General features: G+C 45.0%; 1 protein-coding gene and 1 long non-coding RNA gene across 11 annotated transcripts in view; both read left to right on the top strand.

Moving 5' to 3' along the window:
* The first annotated feature begins 8,623 nt into the window (after positions 1-8,623).
* Positions 8,624-10,587, top strand: LOC147651332 (uncharacterized). Its single transcript, XR_015274671.1, has 2 exons — positions 8,624-9,481; positions 10,393-10,587. It is a non-coding gene; the product is annotated as an uncharacterized LOC147651332 (long non-coding RNA).
* Positions 10,588-12,327: 1,740 nt separating this feature from the next.
* The window catches only part of ABCC5 (ATP binding cassette subfamily C member 5), a 46,506-nt gene continuing 32,497 nt past the window's right edge, over positions 12,328-26,336 (top strand). For 5 of the 10 annotated variants that reach the window (XM_086844670.1, XM_086844669.1, XM_086844673.1 and 2 more), the window contains exons 1-2: positions 12,372-12,595; positions 13,782-13,956. In XM_086844670.1, coding sequence (XP_086700796.1) covers positions 13,828-13,956 — 129 coding nt within the window. In that variant the 5' untranslated portion in view covers positions 12,372-12,595; positions 13,782-13,827. Of the gene's footprint in view, positions 12,596-13,248; positions 13,268-13,516; positions 13,589-13,781; positions 13,957-26,336 lie in introns of those variants that run through there. The other 5 variants (XM_086844676.1, XM_086844679.1, XM_086844678.1 and 2 more) reach the window with 5 other exon arrangements.

The following is a 26,336-nucleotide window of genomic DNA, read 5'->3' as shown; positions in this document are numbered from 1 at the left end:
CCTGGATTTTTAGCTGAGTTTTCATTACAAGCCTTGCTCCAGTTTCTCCTGCTTGCAATGATTTTTCTTTCTTCACATGGCCTCAGCAAGAAATAGCTCCTCCCAGTTTTCATAAGTAGTTAATGGATGAATTCTGTGTGATGTGATTCATCCCTCAGGACACTGCTTCCATGATTCCTCACCAGCAGCTCTCCTGAGGAGAAACACCAGCCCCAGGGTGATGGTGCTCATGTCCAACTAACAGACATGGTCTTGCCCAGGTAACCATCGTGCAGATCCAGGAGCACCTTTGTGCTGCCCTTCTACTATCACTGCTCATGCTCTGGCTCCATCCTCTGCTGATTCATCCCTCTGGTCGCTCTTAGAGATTGAGGACTTGGTCATGGCAGGCACAGGCTCCTCAGTGAGCTCAGTGAGAACACCCTGTTCAGGGGTGGAAAATGAGGCAGTGGCCATCTGAGCTTGGCATGTGCTCCAGCCACAGGGACAGCAGTCCCTGGAGGCAGCCACCCTGTGTGACCCCAGAAGCTGCTTAAGCCTGAAGAGCAAAGCACATTTCCCGTGGGGGACAGTGCTGGAGCAGTCACAGGGACAGGCACTCCCGGTCACATGGGGACTGCCTGAGCATGAACACCCTGGAGCAAGGCTCCTCTCTCTGCAGAGCTCCCCTGTCCTTTCGGTATTTCTTATTCATATACAATGTTTTGCTCTGCTGCTGCACCAGCAACACCTCCTTTCCTGGGACCTCTGGCCTTCAAACCCTACCTTTGTGCTCCTGTTTGTCTCTGCACTGAGACATATGAAATGGGGTGGCAGCTTCTGAGCAGATTCTTTTTCCCACTTCAGTGGTACATAAGGTGGGAGGTAGCAGAGCTGCCTCCTGTTTTCCCAACTAACCCATTTCCAGCTCTGATATGTGTGGATATGTGTACCAAGAGAAGCTGGGAAGACCGACCCCCCCCACCTCCAAGGAGGTATATTGGGGTAGCCCAGACAGGCTCAGTATCTCCTAAGAAGGGATCTGTGGGCTGAGCCAGAGAGAAAAAGGTGTGGGGCTGGGTAACCATAACCTTGGGATTGTTGAGATGGGCAGAGAAATGCCATATTGCACAGCAGTACAGGGACAAGACCTAGCGTCACCTGCATCATGAGAAGGGAACCCATGGTGCCATTAGGGCTGCCAGGGACAAGGAGGCAACTGCCTGTTTCTAAACAGCCAGGACAAATACCCAGGAGAAGGTTGGCTGGTCACTGTCTGACTGCCCTCATTTTCAGAACAATTTATCTGGCTCCAGCTCATCCCTCCACTTCCTCCCACCTGGGGCCTTATGTCATCAACACAGAGCAGGCACCAGCCAGAATTGTTGCTCTGTTCCTGCTCCCTTGCTCTGAGATGGGGCTGCTCCACTCCTGTGCAAGGGCAGGGTTATTCATCTCTCAACTTGTCCAGAGGATGAAAAGGGCTCTTGTAGCATTCCCTTCAAAGCAGCCCCAACTTTGCCTGGAGAAGATGCACAATGAGGAGGAGTCCATCCCTCTGCCTTCTCCCCACTGCTGGCCCCAGATGCATCATTTCAGGAACGAGACAGCTCTGCTTCCCACTGCCTGGTCTGCCACAAGTGAGGGGGAGCTTTGATCCAGGCACAGCTATCTGTGCTCTGATCGCTGCCTTTCCTGCAAGGGCCCTGTTCAGAGGAGAGGGAACATTTCCTTTAACCCTTCTCTCCCTGTGAGCCTGGAGCTCCACAGGAAAGGCACCTTTATTACAACTTCCAGACCAAAGGGCTTCACATTTCTAAGGATGTCTGGGAACTGAGTGATGTTCAGTAACTGTGCTTTTTCAAGGATCCATTCCGTTGTTCATGCATCCAAGGTTTTGGTTTAGAAAATCTTTGTGCTGAGGCTGCCTACAGATCTAATTAATAAAGAGAATGAAGGGAAACTTTCTCAGGGGAACTCAGTGGCCCCCTTCCAGCACATCAAAGCTGCTGAGAAATCACGTTATCTTGACAGATGTTGTATACTACAGATCTGGTTACTGAACTTATGTTTCCCATGGACTCATTCCAACACTTCTTTTAATTTGTCAGGGATGTATTTCAAAGTGCAACATGCACATGGTTGCAGAAAAGTTGAAGGAAGTTGCTGATTAATGACCTTTTTCCTGGTAGGGTAGATGTGGTCATTCCAGCTGTAGTAGATACCAAAGAAAAGGTAATACACTGGAAACAAGAAAAGAGAAAGTCTCTTAGATTAAAGATTCTTTTTTTCTTTTTCTTCCAAGTCAAAGCAATTAATAATGCTGTAACACAATGTGCTCAGACATGTGAGGGGGGTCTGTACCTAAGGTACATGGAGGAATTCATCTCAGTGCTCCCATCACTTTCTGTCACATCAGTGGGAGTATTAGGCACAGGCAATTGGGATGCTTTTTCTCTGGGAGCAGCTTCCCAGTCTCCACTTGTCTGCAGCTCTCTCATTTGAGTGCTGGCTTGGGTGCCCTAAACAGATGTGTTATTTCTACTTCTTTTAACCCTTTTGCATTCAACCACAATCCAAAGCACTGGTGATATGACCAATCACAAGGTTTGACACCCCTGATTGCCTTATAGTTATCAAAATTGTTTATTGTCACAAACCTGAGATGAAATGAAATTATTATCTCCACCAGGTAGGAATATACTCCTTCCTCAGCATTCAGACAGCTCCCAACCCAGCCAGGCTTGATGAATGCTGTCAGAGCCAGTCTGGATTGCCTCTGGGGCTGTCTGTCCCCACTGGAGGGCCTCTACTTCCAAAGAGGGACTCCAGACACGACTGCAGTGCCAATACCCTATATGAGAATAAACTCACCTAGCAGGATCATAAGACTCAGCTTTGATCCTCAGCCCTTACAGATGACCCCTGCAGTGCAGGGAGTCACAGCCTCTTGGGTAGGGATATCTGTAAAGACCCAGCTTGAACTTTGAATGGGTATCTGCAATGACATGAAGTGCAAAACAGGGCAAAGGTAAGCCCAAAGATACCATGACTGCAGTAACTTCTCTGGGCTGATGCAACAGGAGAGCCCAGAGCATGCAGCTCTAAATGAACAGCCAGAGCCCAGCTCTTCCCTGCCATGGTGGATGGTGCAGGGATTCTCTCTGCAGAGACATTACCCAGGCCTACTCTTACCTACAGGTGACACAGGTATTCAGACAGAAACTTGATCTAAATCACATCTCTGCCTGCAGCCAGGACATCAGGGTGTGATCTGATTGATCTGATAAATGCCTGCAGTAAAATCTGTTTAAAACCATCTCTGTGCATCAGTGCAAACACATTGAGGAAACAGAAAGGTGAAAAACGAATCCTGAGAGTTGAACTTACTTCAGACAAGACTGTAGCCACAGTAAGTGCAGTGCAGAGTGCAGATCCTGGCTTTTTTAAAGACAGAGGAGGCAGCAGTAGGATTCACAAAAGCTGTACAATGCTGGAGCTTATTTTTCCCACCCACATGAGGAGCTGCTGTATTTTCAAGTCAGGAGCAGCTGGTGATTGATGGTACATGTGCCTCACTTCAACAAGGAGCTGGGTCTGAATAGTGTATGTTTCATTAGTTCAAACTGTTTCGATCTTTTGTCTTTAAGAAGAAGCCAAAGGTGGCTCCCTCATGGGGATGAACTTCTGCCCAGCAGTGGTTTGAGACCTTGCTTTGCTTTTCATACAGTGACTCTCCTTTGCCTCTATCCCATGGTTTCCAGCAGTCATGCATTTTTTAGGAGGAGGAAATGAGCCACAATTTGGAGATGTGGTACAATTGTGGTCACACAACAAGCTGCTGACCACCCCAAGAACTCACCACTGTCTCGTTGCTCTCACCCTGTAACTGCATTCTGAAGGAAGTGGTTCTTATGCTTCAAGGGCTTTACAACCCCCAGCTCCCACGTGCTGCACTCGCAGTCCTGGGGAGAGGGCAGGGGGAGCCTGGAGATTTTTCTGGTTGTCATATTAGGCTGTTTGTTGTTGTAAGTATTGTGGGGTTGTGGGACTGTGCTTTGAATTTACCAGGCTGCAGACCCTTGAGTTCCTTGGCCCTCCTCAAGCACTGTTCTCATCCCTGAAGCCACAGCTCGGGGGGTCCCTGTCCTCTCAAGTTGCAATGGAGAGCAGCACACAGCAGCTGGAGTGCTTTGTTTCCAGTTGACCTAAGCCATGATTACACAGGGGGCTTTTCCTATTTGTAGCTCAGAACAGCTGGGGGATTGTCCCTGCCTGCAGCACATGGGACAGGCACGTGACATGTCTCTGTGTGGCAAAACAAACCTATACCAGTATGCCTTCCTTTTCAGGGATTTCTGCAGCCTTAACAGCCTCTAAGTTTCAGACTGATCTTTTTGGGATATACATCTTCATTGCAGGCTTCACCATTCCTCAACCAGGCTGTTGCCTAGGCTTTGTCCTAAATTTTTTGGTGTCCCACAATGGCTGTCCCCATAGTCTCACTAGTTGAAGCAATGAGAGGAGGTTTGAATGAGTGCCATGGACACCCAGACTGGGACCCAGCCTCCTTGCACTGTGGCTCTAATCCACTGCTCAGAGGCCAAGACTCCACCAGGACACATACACGCATCCACTCACTCTGCCAGTCCCACACAAACCCTGTGTGGCTGGGGTTAGCAATGCACAGAGGGCAGCATGCAACTCCTGAGGAGCCTGGGGGCTGTAATGGCAGTGCAGGGTGGCTGCTGGTGCTCAGGCAGCACTTCCCGAGGAAGCAAAAGCAATTAGCTCAGCAAAACAAGATGTACACAGGGGGGTTGTATGAGGAAATCCCAGGAAACCTTCTGCTCTTTGTGTGAGGGGAAAGCAGAAGACAACTGCCTCTTCTGCTTTCTCCCCCAGCAGCAGAACAGAGCAAGTCTCCCAAGCCCTGATAACTACTCACTGCTCCCTAGAGTTCCCACCACTTTGCTTTCTGAACACTTAACTGCCAGCCTTCCCCTGCAGCCCCAAGCAGGAGTCTCCTAAAACCCCAGTTTCTTTCCCCCATTACCCCTGTGTGCAGCCAGGCCAGCCCCTGGGCTTGGCCACCCTGAGACCTGGGAGAGCTCCAGCCCCAGCTGCAGCAGCAAGGACAGAGCTGTGTTTGACTTGCAGCTTCTCCTGCCTCCCAGTTTTCAGCACACAGCGACAATCCCAGAGGCCCAACGCTCTCTGACCTTGGCTGTCCTCATTTGCTTCTAAAACTGGCTGATTGCACTGGCGAGCTCCAAAATTGGCATCCCAGACGGCCTTTTCTCCACCACGTGGGATTCCAGGCACCGCCAGGGGCTCCCAGCATTTTTAATTATTTTTCTCCTTTTTCTTTTTTGAAGGCTTTTTCGGTCATGCTGTTTATGCTGTTTCCAATAGGACAGAATGGCCTCCTCCCCACAGGCTGTTTGCTGTGTGCTTGCTTAGGCTGGCTCACCCTTCCCATGCATCTCAGAGGGGCACCTGAGAGCATGGAGGCAAATACAAGCTGGCTATATTTCCACTGTGGAAAAGCCCCAGGGTTTTAGGACACATGGGGAAAGAGACACCTTGACTCCAGCAGTAGTGGCAGTCCCTGCGGTGTCTTCCTTACATTCCCACTGTCAGGCACCAGGAAAGCATCCCATCTTGCCAGGAGTAGGGAAGGACGCAGATGTGAGGTATGTAATGACCATATGAGCAAGAATCTCTGCAGAGGATGAGAACAGGTGGTGAGAGAGCTGATGGCACCCACGAACTCTGTCCTGGGGGAGGACAAAGCAGCAGAGGAAGGTGTTGGATGTCACTGCTATGCAGCATCCCCAAGACCCTTTGCTGGCAGGGCCACTTCTCAACAAATAGGAAATAGGGAGGGTTTGGGGTAATGGGAGTGAAGACATGGCTAGTGGCAAGCTTATCATCTGCTGGAAGATGAAAGAGGTGGTGTCTGTCCATGTCTGATGTGCAGCTCATAGACGAGGAGCTGCTCAGAGGAGCTGCAGCGTTGTGGGTGCTGGCAGAGAGAGCAGCAGCAGGCAGCACTTTGCACTTTAAACAGGACTGTCACTGCTGCATCCACTCATCGCTTTTCCATGGTACATCCTGCTGGTGCCCATCCAGCAGGCTCTGCACAGCCACATAAACAGCCAACTAAAAGGAACCCACATCCCCATACAGGCCAGCCAAGTGACCTTGCTGCTGTGCCTGGCTCTGCTGTTTCCATGCAGCTGGAAGCAGTGACACTTTCACCTCAGTGGACCCACAGGTTTGTTTTTGCAGAGGTGGATGAGGAGTGGACAGAGCCCAGCTTTGCCCTGGCAGCAGACGGTGACCATGTCCCTGGGTGCTAGTGGGAAGGTCGTCCTGCATCATGCTCTGGCCACTAGCTCTGGGTTTTGTGAGGCTTAAACCAGTTCCCTCTGCTACAGCCTACATACAGCCGCAGCCATGGCTGCTTGGCCACCCCAAAAACTGTTTGAGAAAAGCAAACCGAACTGAACACAACATTCTGATGTGGCTGTTCCCCTTTTCTATGCCCTGTCTTGGGGACAATCCTGGGCTGCTTTTGGAAAGGGGTTAGAGGCATTTTTCCTTGCATGCCTCAGGCTAACCAAAGCCACTGCTGCACATCTGCAGACTATGGGAAATGAACCAGGGATCCAGCTGAAAGGACCTAACTCCCAAAGCCAGAGTGGTATAGTTAGAATGCATTCCAGCCCATTAATGCTCATCCAGACACATCTCCAGCTTTTTCATCACAGCACTGTTTGTCCTTTCCACTAATTTCATCAAATAACCAGCTATACAACACAGTCTGCTGTGCCAGTGAGAGCAGGCAGGCTCCAGCCTGACCCATGCTGCTGACTTCTATCGATTACTCTTTAGCTGTGGGTGTGGTGCAAGGCGTTGAAATCATGAAACTCTCTACCCATGTAGGTCTGCACCGGTTTCTGGTCCCTGGGCAGTTCTTTGCCCTTGAATTGATCTTGTCATCTGAATTATCAGCTTTATAGAAGAAAAATTGAACAATCAGTCCAAGTATGAACTGCCTTGAACTGGTTTTCTGCGCTGGATTACACTTCAAACATTGCAACAGCTTTGAAATCCTCTTGATTTTCCCTGTAAGAAAAAACAGTTCTGAGTAAGTTGCTGCTAATTGTGTTGGGAGGGTTTTATTTGTATCCCACTCTCCCAAAACCCAAAGAAAGTAGCATATGAAATAAGATACTTTTTCAGTGCTTTCTCCTCCCGACCTGAATGATGAATTACAAACCAAATTTAATCTGTGTGATACAGCGCAGCATTACACCGTTTACTTCTGCACTTTTACAAGAATAAATGCTGCAGAAAGAGGGCAGGATGATCAAAACCTGAAAAAAGAAAAATAACACCAAGAAGCATTTGTTGCAGAAGCATGACTATTTGTAGAAGCTGTTGAGAACAAGAGTAAAACACCGTTAGCTTGGCTAGAAAAGTTCATCTTCCCACATGAAGTGACAGGAAGGCAATGGGTGGTACTGCTGTAGCCTGGAGTGATATCTCTGCCTGGATCAGCTTAGGAGCTTCATCCTCTGAAGCATAATCACAATGCAAACGCCCACACTACCAACAGCTTTGCACAAACATCAAGCAAGTACAGTTTGTTTCCAGGAAAGCCAAATGCACAGGTATATTAAGATATTAATGAACTCCTTCTGCTAAAATAGGTCAGGAGGAAAGAGAAAGATTCCTGTTTTCTCTAGTTCCGAACATATCCCTCTTGAGTACTTTTCTGGGGAAAGGGCAAGGAAATAATGGCTCTTCACTGTGCTGTGTGAGCTGGCCTTCACTCTCAGCAGTTTCTGATCAGCAACACAGATTGTTCAGCACTGAACCAACATAAAGCACATGAACTTGAATGCCTGGATGAGTCATTTTCAAATCTGTAAGCACAATGAGACTGCAGTAATGAAAAAGTGAGAGCTCAGAGAGTACCCATTCTGTGAAGTGAGGGATTCCTGTGGTTTTGATTAGGTCTTGAACATCCCACAAGGTCCTGTGCCTCTCATGCCCTAAATCAGAGTAGCTGCATGGAAAATGCTGAGTTCCAAGAAATGCTCAGCTTGTGGTACTGGGTCTTTAGTGCTCCAAGTGTGCAAACCTCTCTCTGTGCAACTATGGCTGGGATGGGGGAAAGGTTTTGGTACTATGTCAATCTAGGGAGGTTATCAGCCCCCATGCTGTGTGTTTGGATGGAACCAGGTAGGCATGAATTGTGTTTGGTTGGTGTGTGCATAGTCTTGTGGACAAGTATCCATGTCCAGCAGACAGGGAGATGCCTGGCACAGCATGGACAGTTGTGTCTATCCAGGTGTTGCTGTGGGCAGCTTGGAGGGCAGCGCTCATGACCCTCGCCAGACCAGGAGGATAGATTAGATTATCCAGAAGGATATTTAGAAAGACTCTGATGCTAGTAACACTAAATATGTGCAGGGAGTATTGGTGCCTCTGGTTCTTCAATTGCAAGCCATGACCAAATCCATTAGATACCATAACTTTTCTTGAATTAAAAACAACTGTCACCAATTCTTGCTGTAACAATAATGACCTATTGTGAAATACTGACTACTATTAACGTCATTGTTTGCAGGAAACTGGACTACGGTTTTCACGTGACAAACCCAGCCCACTGATGTCCCCAGATAGCTTATTTTCTAGTGAGATTGAAGAGGGGAATGATTGAGCAAGCCACAGCAGTCTGTGACAGCCCTGCTACAAGTACCACCTTGACTTCTGCCCCCTCCCTGTCTCTGCAAGGGGATGTTAACTCTGTAGGCTAAGTATGATGGATTAAGAAGGATTACCTTCAGTGGTCTTGTTGATGTTTTTGCTACAAAAAATTTCTTTCCTCTGGAACTGTGAAAGTGGATACAAGATACAAAGGAAAATGAATAGCAATGTCTCTACCCTCCAGTTGTTGGCAACATATACCTACCTATGTGGGCAGCTTATTTCAATCTGCCAAGCTGCCCACATGGATTGGTGCTCATGTGGCCCAGCTGAGTCTAAGTTATTACTTTCAGGAAGAGTGACCTGAAGTAGTTGCAGTGCTATGGGAAATTTTTCAGACTGCTCTGGGAGCTCAAAGTCCTGAACAGTCTGTGTGTGAGAGGGAGACTTGGACATGATGGACAATAAAAGATTGGCTGCTGCACAGGGATAGGGAATCATGAACAAACTGATAATGCAGTCTCTTCAGACCTCCCTATTTCTGGACTTGTTACGGTTTGCAGTGCTACAGGCTAAATTTGGTCATGGGACTTCTGTTTGAGCTGTCCAATTAATCTATGAGTTCTGCACTTCATGGCTGAGAGCTCTCATCTGCAAGAGAGTAGAAAACCACTAGCAAGAACAACTGTCAGCATGCTCATCAGGAGGGACAACTTAGGAAACTCATGCTGAAAATGCAAGTGTCAGCACCCTGGACCAAGGATCCCAGTGGGAAAGGGTAAGAAGATGATGTCATCTGTGTATGAGGTACATAGGAAAGGGGATTTGGGAGAAGGGAAAGAACAGGTCTTGAACAAAGACCAACACTTCCACAAGCTGAACCTTGGTTTTCCTGATCAGTCTAGAGATACTCCATTTTCTGCTTTGATGGCTCAAATCAGTTTTGATTTCAAGCATTGCTTTAGATTTGTTGCTGATGATTTTTTGGGGTGGAGTGGAGCACCTTCTGGACACCTCTAAGAAAACTAATTTTCAGGTGTTGCTTCCTCACCCTGGTGTGCAGGCCTTGGCTTTGAAGCTGTTTCTGGCTCTTTGGTCTGGCTCTGCTTTTCTTTTGCAGTCAGGGCTGATTACAGCAAATCCCAGATCTTGAATCAGGGCAAGTTTTAATACTGTACAGGCCTTGTTTATGTAACAGCTCCCATCCCTCAGGGATGAATCCAGGACTCGCAGCACTACAAGCATTAGCTGCTGCCACTGGAGCTAAAGATGTAACTCCTCTGGCTGGTAGCACCAGTACATTTATAGCCTTTAGAACAAACGCTGGAGGAGACTTGTGACACACTAAAAAGTGGGTTATGCCTACTTAAGCATTTCATCCCACTGCCGTACTAAGGGAGAATGTACTCATAGGACCACAGGTGTGAAAACACTCCTGATGCTGCTGCCAGCCCATTGCCCAGAGCTGAGTGGAGTGTACACATCATTACCTACCAGCACTTTTCTACTATCACTCAGGTCCTCCCTTTTACTCTCAGATCTCCTCCAGCACTGAAGAAATAGAGGACAGAACAAGTGTAGGCAGGGCTCTGGCTCCCTTGGCTTAAACAACGGTCTCTGCTCATCTTTCTGAACACATTTTGTAATGACTTTGGCATAATGGAGGTTTATATTCTTCTTCCTTTCCAGGCATGTGATGCAGAGCCTTTGGGCTTCAACCTATCAGCAGCTCAAAAAACAGCCAGCCACCTCCAAAAACATCTCTGTTTGCCTCCACAGCCCAGGGGCCAAAGGCATGCTCACAGTCAGAACAATTTCAGGTCAACACCCTGAAATATCAGTGATTCACCTTGAAGCTTTAACACAGTTTAATTTTCTCCATCATTCATGCTTTGTCATTTTTGTTTACGCTGTTTAACTACACAGCTCAGTATTTGAACAACAACTCACCCCTGCGTTCCAGTATGTTTGGTGTAGACAAAGGTCAGTTTAATGACTGTTCAGGGACTTACTGTAAATTGCCTCCTGGCTTCTGTCTTAAAATCCACATTTTGCTGGGACATAGCATTTATAAAGCATGAAGTGCACCTTGAGTGCCTTCCCCAGCAAAATGCCAGTCCAACCAATCTGAAACTGCATGATTGCGAGCCCTGGGGAAGTGTCTGCAGAAAAATACAGCATCTATATTTGTTCTTGGCCGCTGTATCAGGGCAAGGTATGTCTGTCTGTCAGTTTCCCTGTCCCAAAATGTTAAGAGCACCTGCAATAGAGCTGATTCTCATTTTTTCCAGAAATAGAGTCAGAGCTCTGCAGGATGTGTGATCATGTATGTCAAGGAACTCTGCAGGGATTTTCTGGTACCTTACGGGTGTCCTTGGATTGTTACTTGTACGGTGACACCTTCTACCTGCACCTCTGGCTTGTGGGCTTGGAAGGAATATTCTGTCCCACTTTTATTTCCAGATTCCCATCTCCCTTCTTTACCTGAGTTCATTTCAGCATTTCTATCAAACTGACTCTCACAAACATTCCTGACAGGAGAGCAAGGACTGCGGTGCAAACAGGCACTCGTTACATAAACCACTTAAATGAGACATCAGCCAAATCTGGCTGGTGGAAGGAAGATGTCAGCTGAGGACAGGGTATTTAAACGCAGCAGGGGAGAAGCTACAGCTCAGGGTTTGTTAAGGATATTTACGGCCCTTTGTGAGAGGAAACGCAGCTCTGTCCATCTCTTCACTGACTCCCCTGAGGCGGGGGCTGGACACCCTGTGTCACACTCTTTTGGGGAAGCAGGACTGCTGGTCCTCCACCACACAGGGACATACAGCTGCAGCTTCCATCCCTTTCAGCCGGCAAAGCTTGGCTGTGAAAGCCCTGGGACAAGCTCCCCGTCCCTTTAGGTGGTCTGAGGGAGCTGGAAGGGCACAGCTGGGGCTTGGCGAGGGAATCATGCCCGACTCCTTGGGAAGCGCGTCGCGGGCCTGCGGCAGTGGCTGCCGCGGCTCAGGAGCCGCTACTGACTGCGGCCCCGGCTGCGGCCAAGGTTAAACCCGGATAAGGGCACGCCGCACTTTCCCCGGCCGAGGGACTGTAGATAACCGGCAGCGAATGACAGGCTGGTGCGATGCGAGCCGCGGGCCGGCCGGGAGCGGCGGACACCGAGGCCGCCACTCGTGCTCTGTGGGCCAGCACAGGCCGCCGCTCCGCCTCTGCAAACCGGGCAGCGCCCTGCGGCAGCCCCCGCTGCCGGGAGCGCCGCGACGGGGGAAAACCGAGACACCCCTGGCCCTCTCCAGCACCGAGCCAGCCCTTCGGCTCCGTGTGCGGTGTCCGAACAGAGCTGACCCCAATTCTTCCCACCGGCAGTGGCTCGGTGGAAGGAGCCGTCCTTCCCGCACTGCACGGTACCCGCCCGGTACAGCACGGCTCAGCACAGCACTGCGTTGTGCTGCGTTGCATTGCACTGCAATGCATTTCGCTGCCGTCCTCCCGAGCGGTGAGGAGCGGAGCGGAGAGCTGCGGTGCCGGAGCGATGCCCCGGTGCGCCCGCCCCGCCGCGGGGCTGCCCCGGCGGGCGGCGAACGTTCCAGATCCCCCACGCTGCGGCAGCGGCGGCGGGACGGGGCTGGGCGGGGCGCGGCGGGACGGGGGCACGGCCAAACGGAGCTCGCCCGCGCGGGGCCTTGAGGGAAATGTAGTTCACTGTAGCAGTCAGTGAGTGTCCAGCTCTGAGGAGCGGACTACATCTCCCATGGGGCGCCAGGAAGGAGCGGCCGCCGCAGCGCCCGCCCGCAGGCGCAGTAGGGACGCCGGAACCGCTATAAGCGGCGTTGTTTGGGTTCGCGGCCGTGGAGCGGAGAAGCTGCGGCGGGGCCGTCGGCGGGCGGAGGTGAGCGGGGCTGGTACCGGGGCGGGCGAACCTTTGTGTGATAAGGAGGCGGCTTTGCTGTCCCCTCTCCTGTCAGGAGCCCGGTCGAGCAGTCCCCTCACCTCTTCCCCGGTGAAGGGGCTGCGCGGTGCCCCCTCCCGCCGCGCTCCGTCCCGCCTCAGCTGCAGCCGGGGGGCACCTGTCCTTGGGCGGGGCGGTTCCCGTCTTTACGCCAGTGCGGCGAAGACACGGGGAGGCGGGGGAAGAGCAGAGGGGGGCTCCCCCCGGATTGCTGGGGGATGTCCGGCCGGGGGGGCTGCCCCGCATCCCCGCCGCGGGAGGGACGCGGAGCCCGCGGGTTCAGCATCCTCAGCCCCACGCTGCCGAAGGCGGCGATGCGGCGGCGGCAGAGCCGTGGCAGCCCCGCGCACCCCGGCAGAGCTGCTGGTGCAGTCTGACCAGCCTAGCGCAACCAGGCGTCTCCCACCGCCTTAGTTGAAGGCGAGCGGCAGAATGCAATAAAGCGGAGTTATAAAACAGAGTCTCGCAGTGGGGAGTGATTTTGTCTTCCGGACTCTGGTTCTCCTTCTGACCTTTCAGTGCAGTTTGATAGACTGGGTGGAAACCTGCAGCACTGAAGGTGTGACTCATTCCTGTGCATGCCTATACTTAATTATAGCACAAACCTATGGAGTAAGTGAGCAGTGCTATAGAGAAGAGATGTAGTTTTCTCTTGAGTGTTTATACTGACTAATTTTATCAAGTCATCTCTCTAGAGGGATTGGTTTTGCAAAACTTTGTACTGATAAATTATTGGATGTATGCAATTTCAGACTCTTTACAAAAGATTTTGGAGATTTGATCTTCCCATCAAGTTTCTCAGGGTTTCAGCTAAATGCTGTAGCTATTACTTTAATCTGTCAGATTGCATAATTGTATTTCAGAGATCTAAGGAAGGAAGTATGACAGCGCTCTAGTGCATTGAGGATCATTGTACTATTTGATTACCTCAGGGTATGTTTAAACTAGTTCATAAGAAGTTAGTTTTGTGTGGACTTTGAAAGTCATGTTATTATAGTTCTGTTGTACTATAACTCATTTTGCTTACTGATTTTTATTCAGAAAATAAACTTTAAAAATGGGTGACTAAAAGTAACTGGTGTATTGGGCACAGCACATAATGAAGGGGAATTTATTTATTTTTCAGACACTTGAGGTGAAAATACAGGTGTAAACCCTGGCGTTTACAGAAGATGAAAGACATCGACATAGGAAAAGAGTACATTATACCCAGTCCTGGGTATAGAAGTGTGAGGGAGAGAGCTGACTCCGTGCAGCACGAAGAGCAGGAAGAGTCTAATTTTCAGCATTCTAAACTTAAGGTCAGTTTCTTTTTCATTGTTTATTTTGCAGTCTTTATGCTTATTAAATTGCATGCAGCAGCCTTTTTGCTGTGCCAGCGGTATTATAGATTTGCTGCATTGAAGGTCACTAATGAGTATTGCCTATTGTGTGGAAGAGGTCATTCCAAGGGGTGCTGTAGCTATTTTGTTAACAGGTCTGAGCATCTAGTAATCATTTTTTACTTTGAAATGTGACTTTTCAGTAACATTTGAACAAAAGCTTTTCTAGTATTCAGATATTGATGTGAATCAAGGAACTTCTTTAAATCTTTGTGTTTTAGAGAATCATTTCAACCAAGCAAGAGCAGTGAAAAACTTGGCACAAATCATGTACCATTCAGTGCTGGCAGCTGAAAAAACTCATAATCATGCTGTGGTGGTTTCAAGGATTAATTTTCTAAAACAGATGTCTAGTTTGCTCTAGTAGCATGACTTTTTTACTTTTCCCCCTCAGATGAAAGTAATTTTTATTGAACACTTTCTTGAACATCTGTGTATTTATCATGGTGAGGTACTGTCATAGTTCTACTTTATTTTGAGAGCTGGGTCTTGAAATAACTACTGGCTTAGAGCTAGCCTGTCATTGTTCAGAGCTTCTGAATTTTACAGCTTGTTTTCACTGCAAAGAGTGCATATACTACCAAGTGCTATAGAGAAAGAAAAGGCTCAGAGAAATGGAAACACCCGCACTGGTGGAAGATATGGTCAGAAACCAATAACCCCTGCTAGCTGAAGAAGGTTAAAGATATTCCAGTGCTAGGATTCAGAGCAGCTAATATTTTCTTGCATATCCTGTTCTTGACCTTTTCTGAAATACTCCAAGGACTGATATATATTTACACACAGACAAACACACTGTAGATTTTTCTGAAAACAAATAAAGTTAACTGTGCTTCTGTCTGATTTTTGCAATGATGACTTCCTTGCAGATATGCTGCTTGTTATTCCACATAGATTTCCTATGATAGGACTGCCGTGAGACGGTTGGAAATAGGGGAATTGTTGTATCTGTATGGAGGAATTGTAAAGACCTCTGAAAAACCTTAATCTTTGCTTCGTTATAGTAGATGCTGAGATACTCTCTATTTCAGCTGAAGGCTTCCCTTGTTTCACTGGGTTTGAGGGGCTCCCAGTGCTGCACTGCTGGTTTTTGTGACTGGAGAGCTGAGCTCTGCAGCAGGCTGAGTGCAGCGAGCGCTCGCAGGCCCTGCAGCTCCAGTGTCCCCACAGGCTCTATGACTCAGCACAGTGCTGCTGACGGTGTTTGAGCAAGGTGGTGTCTGATTGCATTAGAGCAGGCACTGATGCAGAACCAAGAGCCCTCCGGAGTCATGGTGCAGATTTTTGACAGTCTTTATTATCTTGGTGTCATGGGCTTGCCACTGACCCTACCCTGTCCAGTAGCAAATCTGCTCTGTCAAATTACTGGTGACAACAGTGATGCTGTTGGCTGGCAGCTCTGTTTCCTGACCCGTGGCACTGGAATTCAACAGCAATCATTGTATGTTGTCTCTCCTTTGGTCTGCATCATCTAATCAGGGTTTAACTTTTAAAGGAAACAATACTTATCTTACCTGTACATTTTTAATTAAATGAAATCACAAAGCCAGCATATTTGTGGAATCTTTTGGTTTTTTGGGGGGTTTAATTTTGTTTTTTTTTTTTTTCCTTCTGTGGAGACCGAAAGTAAGCCAAGTCCTGCATATTTGTACAGCCTGGCATGAAAATCTCTAACTCTGAGGCAGCTTCAGGTCATCTTAACTCAGTTGCTGATCTTTTTTTACCCTTCTACCCCCACCATTTGATATGCTGCCTATGACTACAGGGTAGTACACAGATAATTGATTGCAAAACAGGGATTCTGTGAACTTGTGATTACTGATGTAAGAAAATGGCTTACCCAAGTTCATACCTTGAACTTTATCTGGTTTGTTCTCTTTGAGTAGAAGAATGAACTAAACTTGTTTTGCTAATGGAATCTTCTGGTTCTAAAAAGTTACCCGCTTTACTTGGTAGTTATCTTGTTCAGTATGCCAAGGTTGTGTTAATTTCTAGCTCAGACATTGGTACCATTTTTGTTTTGCTAGCCTTGCAGCTCGGGTGTATATGGTCCACAGACACAAACAGCTCTGAATTTGTTGCTACATGTCAGTGAGATTAAATCCTGCTTGCTTGCAGAGTACTAAGGTTAAGCAAAAGGAGCTGTATTCATAACACCTTATCTAAGTTGGGTATTCATGTTTGTGTACCAAGTTTTTCCCTTTCTAGTTGAAACAAGCTCTGGTTTCAGCAGTGTACTTGGATTAGGGAAGAGCAAAGATTTCTCTATCATAAGGCTGAACTTTGCCTGTATGGTTAAGCACTTTCCCTCTGTGTGTAAGAAAATGGTGTTTCAACAGAAGAGAAGGAACTCTGTCCTTAGCTACTTTGTATCTTTTATGGAACCTGGATTAGTTTAGATGCCTAAATCGGGCTGGTGACAGAACATGACAGAGGGCTGATGTGATGAGGGAAGGTAGGACCACAGCAGTTCAGATAGAGGGATGAGGTATAGTGGAACTCTGTTATTTGGACAACAGTGTCCAGTGTACCATCAGTAGAGGTGTGGTGACTCTCAAATTTCTCATAGAAAATCTGGCTCTAGTATTTGAACTAGGTTGAGCAGAAAATGACTAAGCTGTAAGCATGATCTGTATTGCCAGGAACAAGCTGCAAGCAAATGTGGGCTGTTATTTCACCAGTAACTTTAGATCTTTGTGGAATGCAAGTTTGATATTGTTTTGCAGCAGACTTTGACTGCATGAGGTAGACTGCTTGCTATCATGGTACACCCTTATAGGGTGAGGTGGAATCCTGTATGCTTAGGATGGTAGTCAAGAGCCACTGGTTCATTGCCAGTGGTGATGACCACTTCTGGCAGGGCTACAAGTACATTTGGCTGATCAATAATATGACTCATTGGTTTTTTTTTGTTGCCTGTATTGCTGCATTTTCTGCATCCTTCTTAACTTGACAAGTCTAGTTGATTTTCTGATCATGATCTTTGTAGGTGAAAGACCTGTTTTAGTATTGAGCCATGGTCCCAGAGCTTTTTTGTGTGTCTCTCTTCTTTGCATTGCATAAAGGATATATTCAGCTTTCCATTTGCTGTCTTGAAACCTCCATTCTTGTGTTTATTTCCTGCTGAAAGGATGCTGTTTCAAACTAACACAAATGTGTTCGTGACAATAGTGAAAAAGGACTAGCAATTCTTTCCTTGGAAGCTTAAATGCTGCTTGGTCACAGCTTGAAAGATCACATCTTTGAAAGACAGGAGCTTTTCAAATAGGCTTCCTGGAATCATAATTGAAATAATTCTGTAATATAAGTAGGTCTAATCCAACATTTCCTGGTGCCTAATGGGAATGTTGCTATAGAAATATGGATGTTCAAAATAGGCACTTTGGAACTGAAATTCAAGAAAAAAATTATTCCGCTTGTGAATACTTATATTCACCTCGTGAATAAGTGTCTGCAGTGTGTTCTGATAACAATTGATTTTTAAGTCTTTGGAGACCTTAATGTAGCTTACAAAACAGTCTTAACTACATGTTCCCACTGCATAGTACTGCACTAATTGGGCTTATTGTGTGTGGGGACATGCCTCTGCTGTAGAACTTGTAGGTGCACTTGCTGCCTAGCACTACAGTGAGTGGTCTTACTCTGTAAAAGCTGTTACATGACCAGTGAGTTATAATTAAGGGATGTTTTGAAATATAGATTAATACTTACACCCTTAGGACTTTCTGTTCTCAGAATGTCCCTATGTCCTTCACCTTGCAGCTGAAATAATTATGTGTAGTTTTTCTCATGGAAGCAGTGTGTCCTGGGGAGGACAGACCCTGCTGTGGCCATGAAATATGCTATAAAATGACAGGCAAGGAAGAGAAATAATTCATTCTTGAAATGCTTTTGGAATAGGCTTGTCTCAAATGTAGATTTTGTTTATTTGATGGAATAGTAGGCAATGAATTTTGCTTTCCTACCCCATTACATTTGCAGTAGAGGAGGATATGAGAACAAGCTGCCTCTACAATATACAAGACTCTACAATATATATACTCTACAATATATATAAGAGCTTATGAGAACTCAATTCTTGGAATTTGAGTTCCTACATTAATGATTCTATGGCACTTATTTACAAATTGTACACCAAGCTGTAGTTGGTTCTGGCTGGAATATACTGTTCAGGATGCAGTTTTTGCTGCTGAAGAATGACTGCATCTGTGGTAAATCTAAAGTGCAAATTGCTGCATTTCAAGGCCCTAGCCAGGGGAACTGTAGAGATGGCTTCAAACATGCAGGAAATGTGTTGCTAACTTTAGCTATCAGAAGCCCTACTAATATTCCTGTCTTTACCTTGATCTCTTGTTTTTCAGGTTTGTCTCTGACATCTTTTGCCCAAGACAGCAGGGAATGTGATCATAACTTGTTGGAATTGATGTAAATCCTTCAAGCCCTGATAGCTTTGAAGTGATTTATCACTGAGTATTTAAATAGATCAATTCTGCCTCAACGTCTCTGAAGCATCTGAGTGTCTGAGTCAACTGAACAACAGGTTAAAAATAGGGGTGTTGAGTGTATCCTGGGTACTTCTGCCTTTGAACTCCATGCTTAGAGCAGTCCTAGACAGCTTAACTATAAACTGTTATTTGTAGCTGAAGCTGCTAGCTGTGTCTGCATTTTTCCAGATGACTGCATATTTTTGTAACCAAGTAAACACTTCTTTTACTTCAAGTCAAATGAAGGCAAAATTTTAAAATCTGTTTCTTGTAGCAGTTCTATCATCTTTGAAAACTTCGAACACAGACTAGGTGAAGTAAACATTTGTGATATGTTCTAAAGATGCATTAATTCCATTATATCTCCAAAGAACTGTAATTACATGATTGTAACTACTGGTTACAATCATGTTTTGTTAAGTTGTTTTACCACTGAACTTCTGTTGGTAAAGCAGTCACTGACAGCGTGATCACAGAATCAAGTTACTCTGTCAAGGATCACTTGATAGAAGATCCTAGAATTGTTTGTTGGTGTATGTTTTAGAATGACCCTCTAACTACACTGAAGAAGGGATATATCTCTACCTTGTCCTCCATTTCTGGGTGAGCATATCACTTTCTGAGAAAGGAGCATATCCACAGCCAGTCATGTATCAAAAGTTTATCATTTGATTTGGAGTGGGGCTTATGGTATCAGAGAACCCTTCCACTTACAAGGAGGGACAAAAAAGCAAAACCTGTTACTGGGCAGAGACATTTTCTGGAGGAGCATTGATATTCTGGATAATTCACTGCTTCCATTGGAACTTGACTGCCTTCCTTAGTGCACAGCTATCTTCTGTCCAAGTCTTAGCCACATTATAAAACCTCAGCTCAGACCACATGCTGATATTGTCTTTGACTACTGTGGATTGCTGTCCCTTTGTTCAGAGCAGATTTCTATATCAGCCTGCTCATGACCAGAAGTGTGTAAGGAATAGATTAGCTATCAGTGAAGGAAATCTTGCAGTATCTTTTTCATTGTAATGTTCTGTTTTAGTGCTGCAGACATTCTGCTCTATGGCTGCTTCAGAAACTCAGTGTACAGCTATAAGAGTTGCCAGAAATATTTACTGCATCTATCTCAAGCTATTGGTGAACTTAGCTTGAAGCAAATTAAAACTGACATATATGTGTGGGGTTCTGATGTCTTGGGACACTGAAGTGGTTATTAGTTTTTGAAAATTTGTATCCTAGTGATAAGGAATAGTCACTTGTGTGCTGAGCCACAGACAGCAAACAAGCTGTTCCACAAACAAAATCTGTATTTCAGTTGTTTTTGAGGATGAAAGTTAAGGAATTTCAAAGTCAACATGTTTAGAGCCCTGAGATGTTTAGTTTGAGTTTCCTAGTTTACTGTTTGCTTTTGGAAACATGTGTTTGTACAGGAAGGTGAATTCAATACAAGATGGTTGTATTAGGCTTGATAAATGCTGTGGTGTCAAAGCTTTTGCTGGCACTCATTGGTGACTCAGTTCAATATGAGTTTAAATTCAAGGCCTTCCTGGATATTCCAAGTGTACAAAATTCACCTGTGTAGCTTCTGTTGTGACCTGACTTAGGCATGGCCTGAATAAAGATTGCTAATGAAGAACACCCCCAGAATGTGGCAGGGTGGTTCGGCAGAGCAGAGCTAGCAAGGCAGCCAGATTCTCAGCTTGAGCTGTGCTAGGTTGATCTGCTTAGTGAGGAGTTGGTTTCCCATTTTTGCAGTCAGAGATGTGTAGGGTGCCAGTTCTAAAGCTGGTTGTTTGCAGTTCCACAGGAGTTTGCTGTCACTGTGCATGAGCTATGTAGCTCTGGTGCTGGGTGATCGATGCCCAGCCTTAGTTCTGAGTGAATCCTAGAACCTTTGCTTACAAGATCATGAATACTGGTTTTAATGCAAAACAAAAGACAGGGATTCATGGATACCACAAGCCTAAGCACATGCACAGCTGCTTATCAGGTGCATTCATAGCAGCTACAGTTGCAAAATTCTAAAATAAGTGCTTCATGCCAAACTCTGTATTTCTTGGATTGCAGGAATAAGTGGATTTGCTAGGAAAGAGTTGAGAGCATCTCACCTCAAAGCTGATGCTGGCCAGCATTCAAGGGCAAGGTAAATTAAGAAATATTCCTGTAAGAAGCTGATATATCTGTCCTCACCAAGGACTTTCTGTGCCTCAAGTCAAAGTGCTCAATATCTGTGACTAAAATATTCAAGCTTACCAGATGTACATACCCTGACCTTGTTTGGCTACAGAGCCTTGATATCAGTACCAGGCACTATTGGGAAACTTCTGCTTTAATCTGAGGATGCATAAACTCAGGCTAGTTTTGAAACCATAACTCCAATGTTAATACAACTTCTGCTGATCCTGGCCCGGAAAAGTAACAGCAGATCTTGTGTAATCAATCACATGTAACTGTTAAAGCAAATAGCTAAACTTCAAGCTTTCCCATCTCAGAACTGTTGTGGTAAATCAGCATGTTTCTGAACAGTTAATTTGTATCTTTTAAGAGAAATGTCACAGCTGTACTTATTCCTGCATTTGGCTATGTGTTTGGTACTGTGAAGAGCTGTTCTTCCAGGTAGCAGAAGCTGGGAAGGCAGCAGAGAGGTTTCATGCATACCCTTCTTTTCAGGAGGTTGAAGAAAATGGAGTCTCTGACTTCTTGACGTGGTTCTTTTCAGCAGTTCTGGAAATTGTAACCATAATTTCTAGGCATCTGACACTATCTGTTGGTCTCACCTTGATGCTGTGTCAATTCAGTTGTGCTGTTTGCACTTTGCAATCAACGTGTGCAGGTGCCTAAAGGATCAGTGCCTCCTTCCTCACACCCACTGTCTCTGATCTAGCCCAGTGCCTGCTCTTTGCTGCCTCAGCGTCAGGGAGACAGCTGGTACGGGTGGATGATACACCAAACTAGTCTTAAATAGGCTCATGTTTTAATCAGACTGGGTATTATAAAGTATCCTAGCTACAGAGAAGGCTGGGAGCCTAATCCTGCAAATCCCCTTGTTAATATTTTTATAGATTGTGTACTGCATCAAAGGCAGTGAAAGGAGAGGAGAATTGTCTTGATAGACTATGAAGTTCATAGTGCACTTGCTGCTTCACCAAGCAACTGCAGAATTGATAATGTTAGGACCTGCAAACCTATTTAATTTTCAAGTGTTCTGGGGTTTGATGACTTGCAGTGTGGACAACAGTGCTTTAGGGGTTGCCTGTGCTACCCTTACTCCTTTCTAGTGGGAGTGTTCTTGGACTCAGAGGAATTTCTGGGAAGAATGTAATTACAATTTCAGAGAATCTTTTCTTAGACTCTTGTTTTATTTTAGTTGTGCTTAAGCTAAATGGAACAGTTGATTATTTTCTTCCCCAGCCCATACAAACTAATAACTTATCTTGTTTTGCAACACCAATCTTTTAATGAAGTTTTAAATATTTTTAAATTGCCCTTCATCCTGGAGTTGTAATATGGAGAACGCTTTAAGCACTGAGCAGCACTGATGATATAATTCTCTTTTTCATCACATGCCCACCTAGTTCTGAGCTCTGCTGTTCTGGTCTCTAGGTTTCCCATTTGTGTCTCCTTGCTGGGAGCTTTAAGGGCATGAGGAAGCCTGCTGAGCTCTGGCTGCTAAATGCAAGAGGTGGGAGTTCTGTTCTGCAGTGTTGCCAGCTCAGAGACCTTTACAACTTAAATCAAGCAATTTTAACTTTATGTAATAATAAGTCAATCACAGTAACTTTTGTATTCTATGTCAGCTGCAAGGACTAGTAAAAAAGTAGTTTTAGGTCTGTTCTAGTTTCCTGTCAGCTGCGGGTAGGACCAGAAGAGATGCAGCTTCCCTGCTGTGATCTGAGCCCTGGAAGGTGTTCTGCCTTATGGAAGAAGGGACAATAGCTGTTCAGTGAGTGGGGTTTGGGTTGTATGCATATAAGATTCTTCACCTGCAAGATGAGTAAGGGATGGAAAAATCTATTTTACTTTGCCTCCTGTCTTGTCTGCTTTTGCAGTTGTATGATGTTAGTTGTCAAACCAATAATTTGCTACCTTCCTTCAATTAGGAGATTGTTATAGGACTGTGTGAAAGGCTAGAATCTCCCTGGGTGGCCTTTTTCCTTCCCACCTGACAGCTGCTCCATTTTTCTTTACCTGTTCCCCACACTCAGATGCCCATGTTGCCTGCTTAGTATGTTTTCAGAAGTGTGCAAATTCACATAGTTGAGTTTACTTGCCTTTCTGATTAGGGTTCCTCATACCATTCTTGCTTCCTTATGGAACTGCTGACATCACGTGTATATGACAGCTTTGTAGCTTGGCTCCTGGATGTCCTGCATTTTCATGACCTCAGATTGTGGATTTGGTACAGCTGTCTCTAACTTAATGAGCAAATAGTTTCCCCTTTGGAATTTCTCTCAAATTTCTCGTAGAAAATCTGGCTCTAGTATTTGAACTAGGTTGAGCAGAAAATGACTAAGCTGTAAGCATGATCTGTATTGCCAGGAAAAAGCTGCAAGCAGATGTAGGCTGTTATTTCACCACTAACTATAGATCTTTGTGGAATGCAAGTTTGATAATGTTTTGCAGCAGACTTTGACTGCATGAGGTAGACTGCTTGCTAACGTGGTACACCCTTATAGGGTGAGGTAGAATAATTTCCTCACCTTACTCAGGCTTTCTGTCATATGTCTTGAGCCAACCATGTAATCTTTCTGACTCTCATTATCTTAGCTTATTGCTATGACCAATTTTTTGACAAGGAATTCATGCTAACAGGTGCTGGTATGGATTTTGTTGTTTTCCTGAGCTTAGAAAGTCAGATGTGGCAGGAGCACACTGTGCTCTGTGGTAGCAGCACCAGCTGTGCTTCTCTTTCTCTGCCCCTCTATGGCACACCCATGAAGGAAGAAGATCATGTGTGCAGTGATGCTTCCTTGGGACTCACCCCACTCTTGGGGATTGGGCCCAAGATTAAAAGTTTAACTGTTTTCTTAATCTGTTAATTCTTACAGTCATCTATTGGATTGTATCAGCATGTATTCAGGTGTGTCAGAGCTTCATGGCATGTGGAGTGCAGAACTATTATGCTGTTATGAGATGCCTATGGCTGCAGAAAATTTATTTGGCATCCACCAGCTATTAATAAGCTGCTGGATCAATGATTGTTCTTGCCCTCTGTCATGTATTTAGTAAGCCATGATATGCTTATCCTATGTGAGTTTAATTCTCCAGTATTTAGTGCATTTATGCATTTGAACCTTACAGTATCCTGTGATAGAGAATTCTAAATTTAAGTGTGCCTTGTTCTTTTTTTGTAAGAACAGTTGGTGGTCATAGTTCTTTCTTCAGGCCTTATGGACCTCTCAAATACCTGTACCTTTATTCCTTTTTTCTATCCAGCTGAAACATTGTAAGTTTATGCTATTCCAAGCTCCATTGTTATTACTACTCAAGGAAAGTAAGTTTAATACCCTTTTTGAACTGAACTGACAAGGAACAGAGTCTGGTGTTCAAAAAGGATGCACACGCTAGGGGTTTTTAAGTGGTATGGTAATATTTTCAGCTTTATCCCTTGTGTCTTTTGTAACAGTTCTTCATTGTTTTTTTGACCTTTTGGTGCTGAGTAGTCATTTGTTGTTTTCAATAAATGTCTGAATAAATCTTCCACTTAGCAGTGTCTGATTTAGGCTTGTTTTTTTTCTGTGAGCATTTCTTTGGAGTTATCAATATCATGTTGTATCACTCATTTCATTGCCTGTTTTGGCATATTAATAAGTTGATGAATTAGAAAAAGTGTATTTTAATTTATTTTTCATGTTTATTAGACTTCTATTTCAATAGCAGAGCTGAAGCCTTTTGTAGCACATTAGTAACGACTCAAGGCATTGGTTTCCAAGAAAACTGTGAACACATGCAGGCAATCAGAAAACCTAATCAGAAACCTAAATTAGGTTGGGATTGGTTTGTTTTTTTTTACTTCAGTCTTGTTCCTGAAGTGTATTGTTGAACAACTTAGTAGTCTCACTCCTTCCTGATAAACTCTGCTTTGAAGATTTCCTAATCTTCAAAGAACTACACAGAAGTGTAGAGTTGTTCTTAAATCTTAATTGTACAGTGGTGTGATGCATTAGTTTCTTGACAGTCTTGCATGTGGGATTTTGACAGTCTTACCAAGATGGAGATGAGCAATGCTCTCAACGAGGGGTTTGTGCTTGTACTTGTCTCTATGGCAAGACCTTATAAAGGCCTTTCAAAGGCAGTGCCCTTGTCTTTATCAATGCAGCTTTTCCACATCTGCTGAGAGAACTCTCTTGAGCAGCTCTGGAGAGTTGAATTATTTTTCACAGTGATTGTTTATGAATATTATCTTTGGACTGCCTAAACCCCTTGCAACTGTGCTTATTTATTAAAAAGCTATTCTTGTTTCTATGTGGTGAAAATCTGTTTTTATGCTCATCAACATACTGTTTTCTGTTTTGGAAGTTTCAAAATTTTTTTTGCTTATAGGCTTTTTTGTGTACTCTGAAAAGCAATGTTTATGCAACTAGCTTATGGCATCACTTGGAAACAAGTGTGCTATCAGCAACAAGATGTTTGGGCAGATCTGCCTGGGGCGTCTTGCAAGGGTGACACAACAAACCAGTTAAGAATTCCTCTGCTCTATCCAGAAAAGAGGTGATGCAGAACTCTTTCCTCTACTGACTCCTTTGGGATGTTTATGGCAGGTCCCTTACTAATGCTGATTTACACAGATTTAGTAAGGCAGTGTTGCCTTAGTGAGTCAGTAATTTAATATAAATTGAGTGAGAAGTCTTTTAATTGAGATTCCAAGTACTGTGTATTTTTGAGTCACTCCACTTGTCATAAGGTTTTAAGGTTCTTTTGTTTTTGTGTTACTTGGCTATCTTTTGTTACCATAGCTTTAGGTGATAGCTTAGCAAATATGTTTTTTGAGATAGAACCATGGTTTGTTGACAACATGCTTAGGCACTATTTAAGTACATCAGTTAAGTAAATAAGGGACAGATTTGACATTATCAATTTCCTGTTCTCATCCTTCACATGGGTGGAAGCAGCATCTTAATGTGCTATATAATTACATGTTAACATACTACAGACAAAGCCTATGATAAATGGCAATATTTCCAAAAACAATTATATGACTTGGAAGTCAGGAACCAAATACCTGCATTTAGTGTTTGCTGGAGGCTACAGTGTGTTAAAATTACTTCTTTTCAAGGAAATAAGCTAACTTGGCTCTGGTAAGTCAACTAATAAAGGCAGAGTCATAGTATCTTTGTAAGAAGAAATGTGTTGGTTTTTTTTTCTACAAAGTAGCTCAGGTGCAATAAACTAGAATACAATCAGGTAACATGGTCCTGCAATAAATGGCGCATTAAGTTAGCAAAACCAGTCAAGGGCCCTCTGCCAGTACAGGTAACAGGCTCATCTCATGTAGTATTGGCACATCTGGGTGTTCATCAAAAGATCTGTTTGAACTCTGCAACGTTTTGACTACCATGTATCACTGCTGTTTCTCCTCTTGGATTAGCATTTAAGTCTGCCTTTCACTGAGGCTGTGGAAACCCTCCCTGAGATAAGGTTTTGCTTTTTAAGTAAGCGGCTGTTACCAAAGTTGCTGAACCATTGAGAAGCTGTGCCTGGGAGCAGAGAAAATTGTCATCTTTGTTCCATTTAGATTAGGGGAAAAGAGGAACACCAGGAAGCATGATAAAAGGAAGTACAATTCTGCTTAGTGCATATTTGTTGTTTTTTTTATCT

This window comes from Cyanistes caeruleus, chromosome 10, assembly GCF_971803275.1.
Source record: "Cyanistes caeruleus chromosome 10, bCyaCae1.hap1.1, whole genome shotgun sequence".
Classification (NCBI taxonomy): domain Eukaryota; kingdom Metazoa; phylum Chordata; class Aves; order Passeriformes; family Paridae; genus Cyanistes; species Cyanistes caeruleus.
This window is presented reverse-complemented; position numbering and strand designations above follow the sequence as displayed.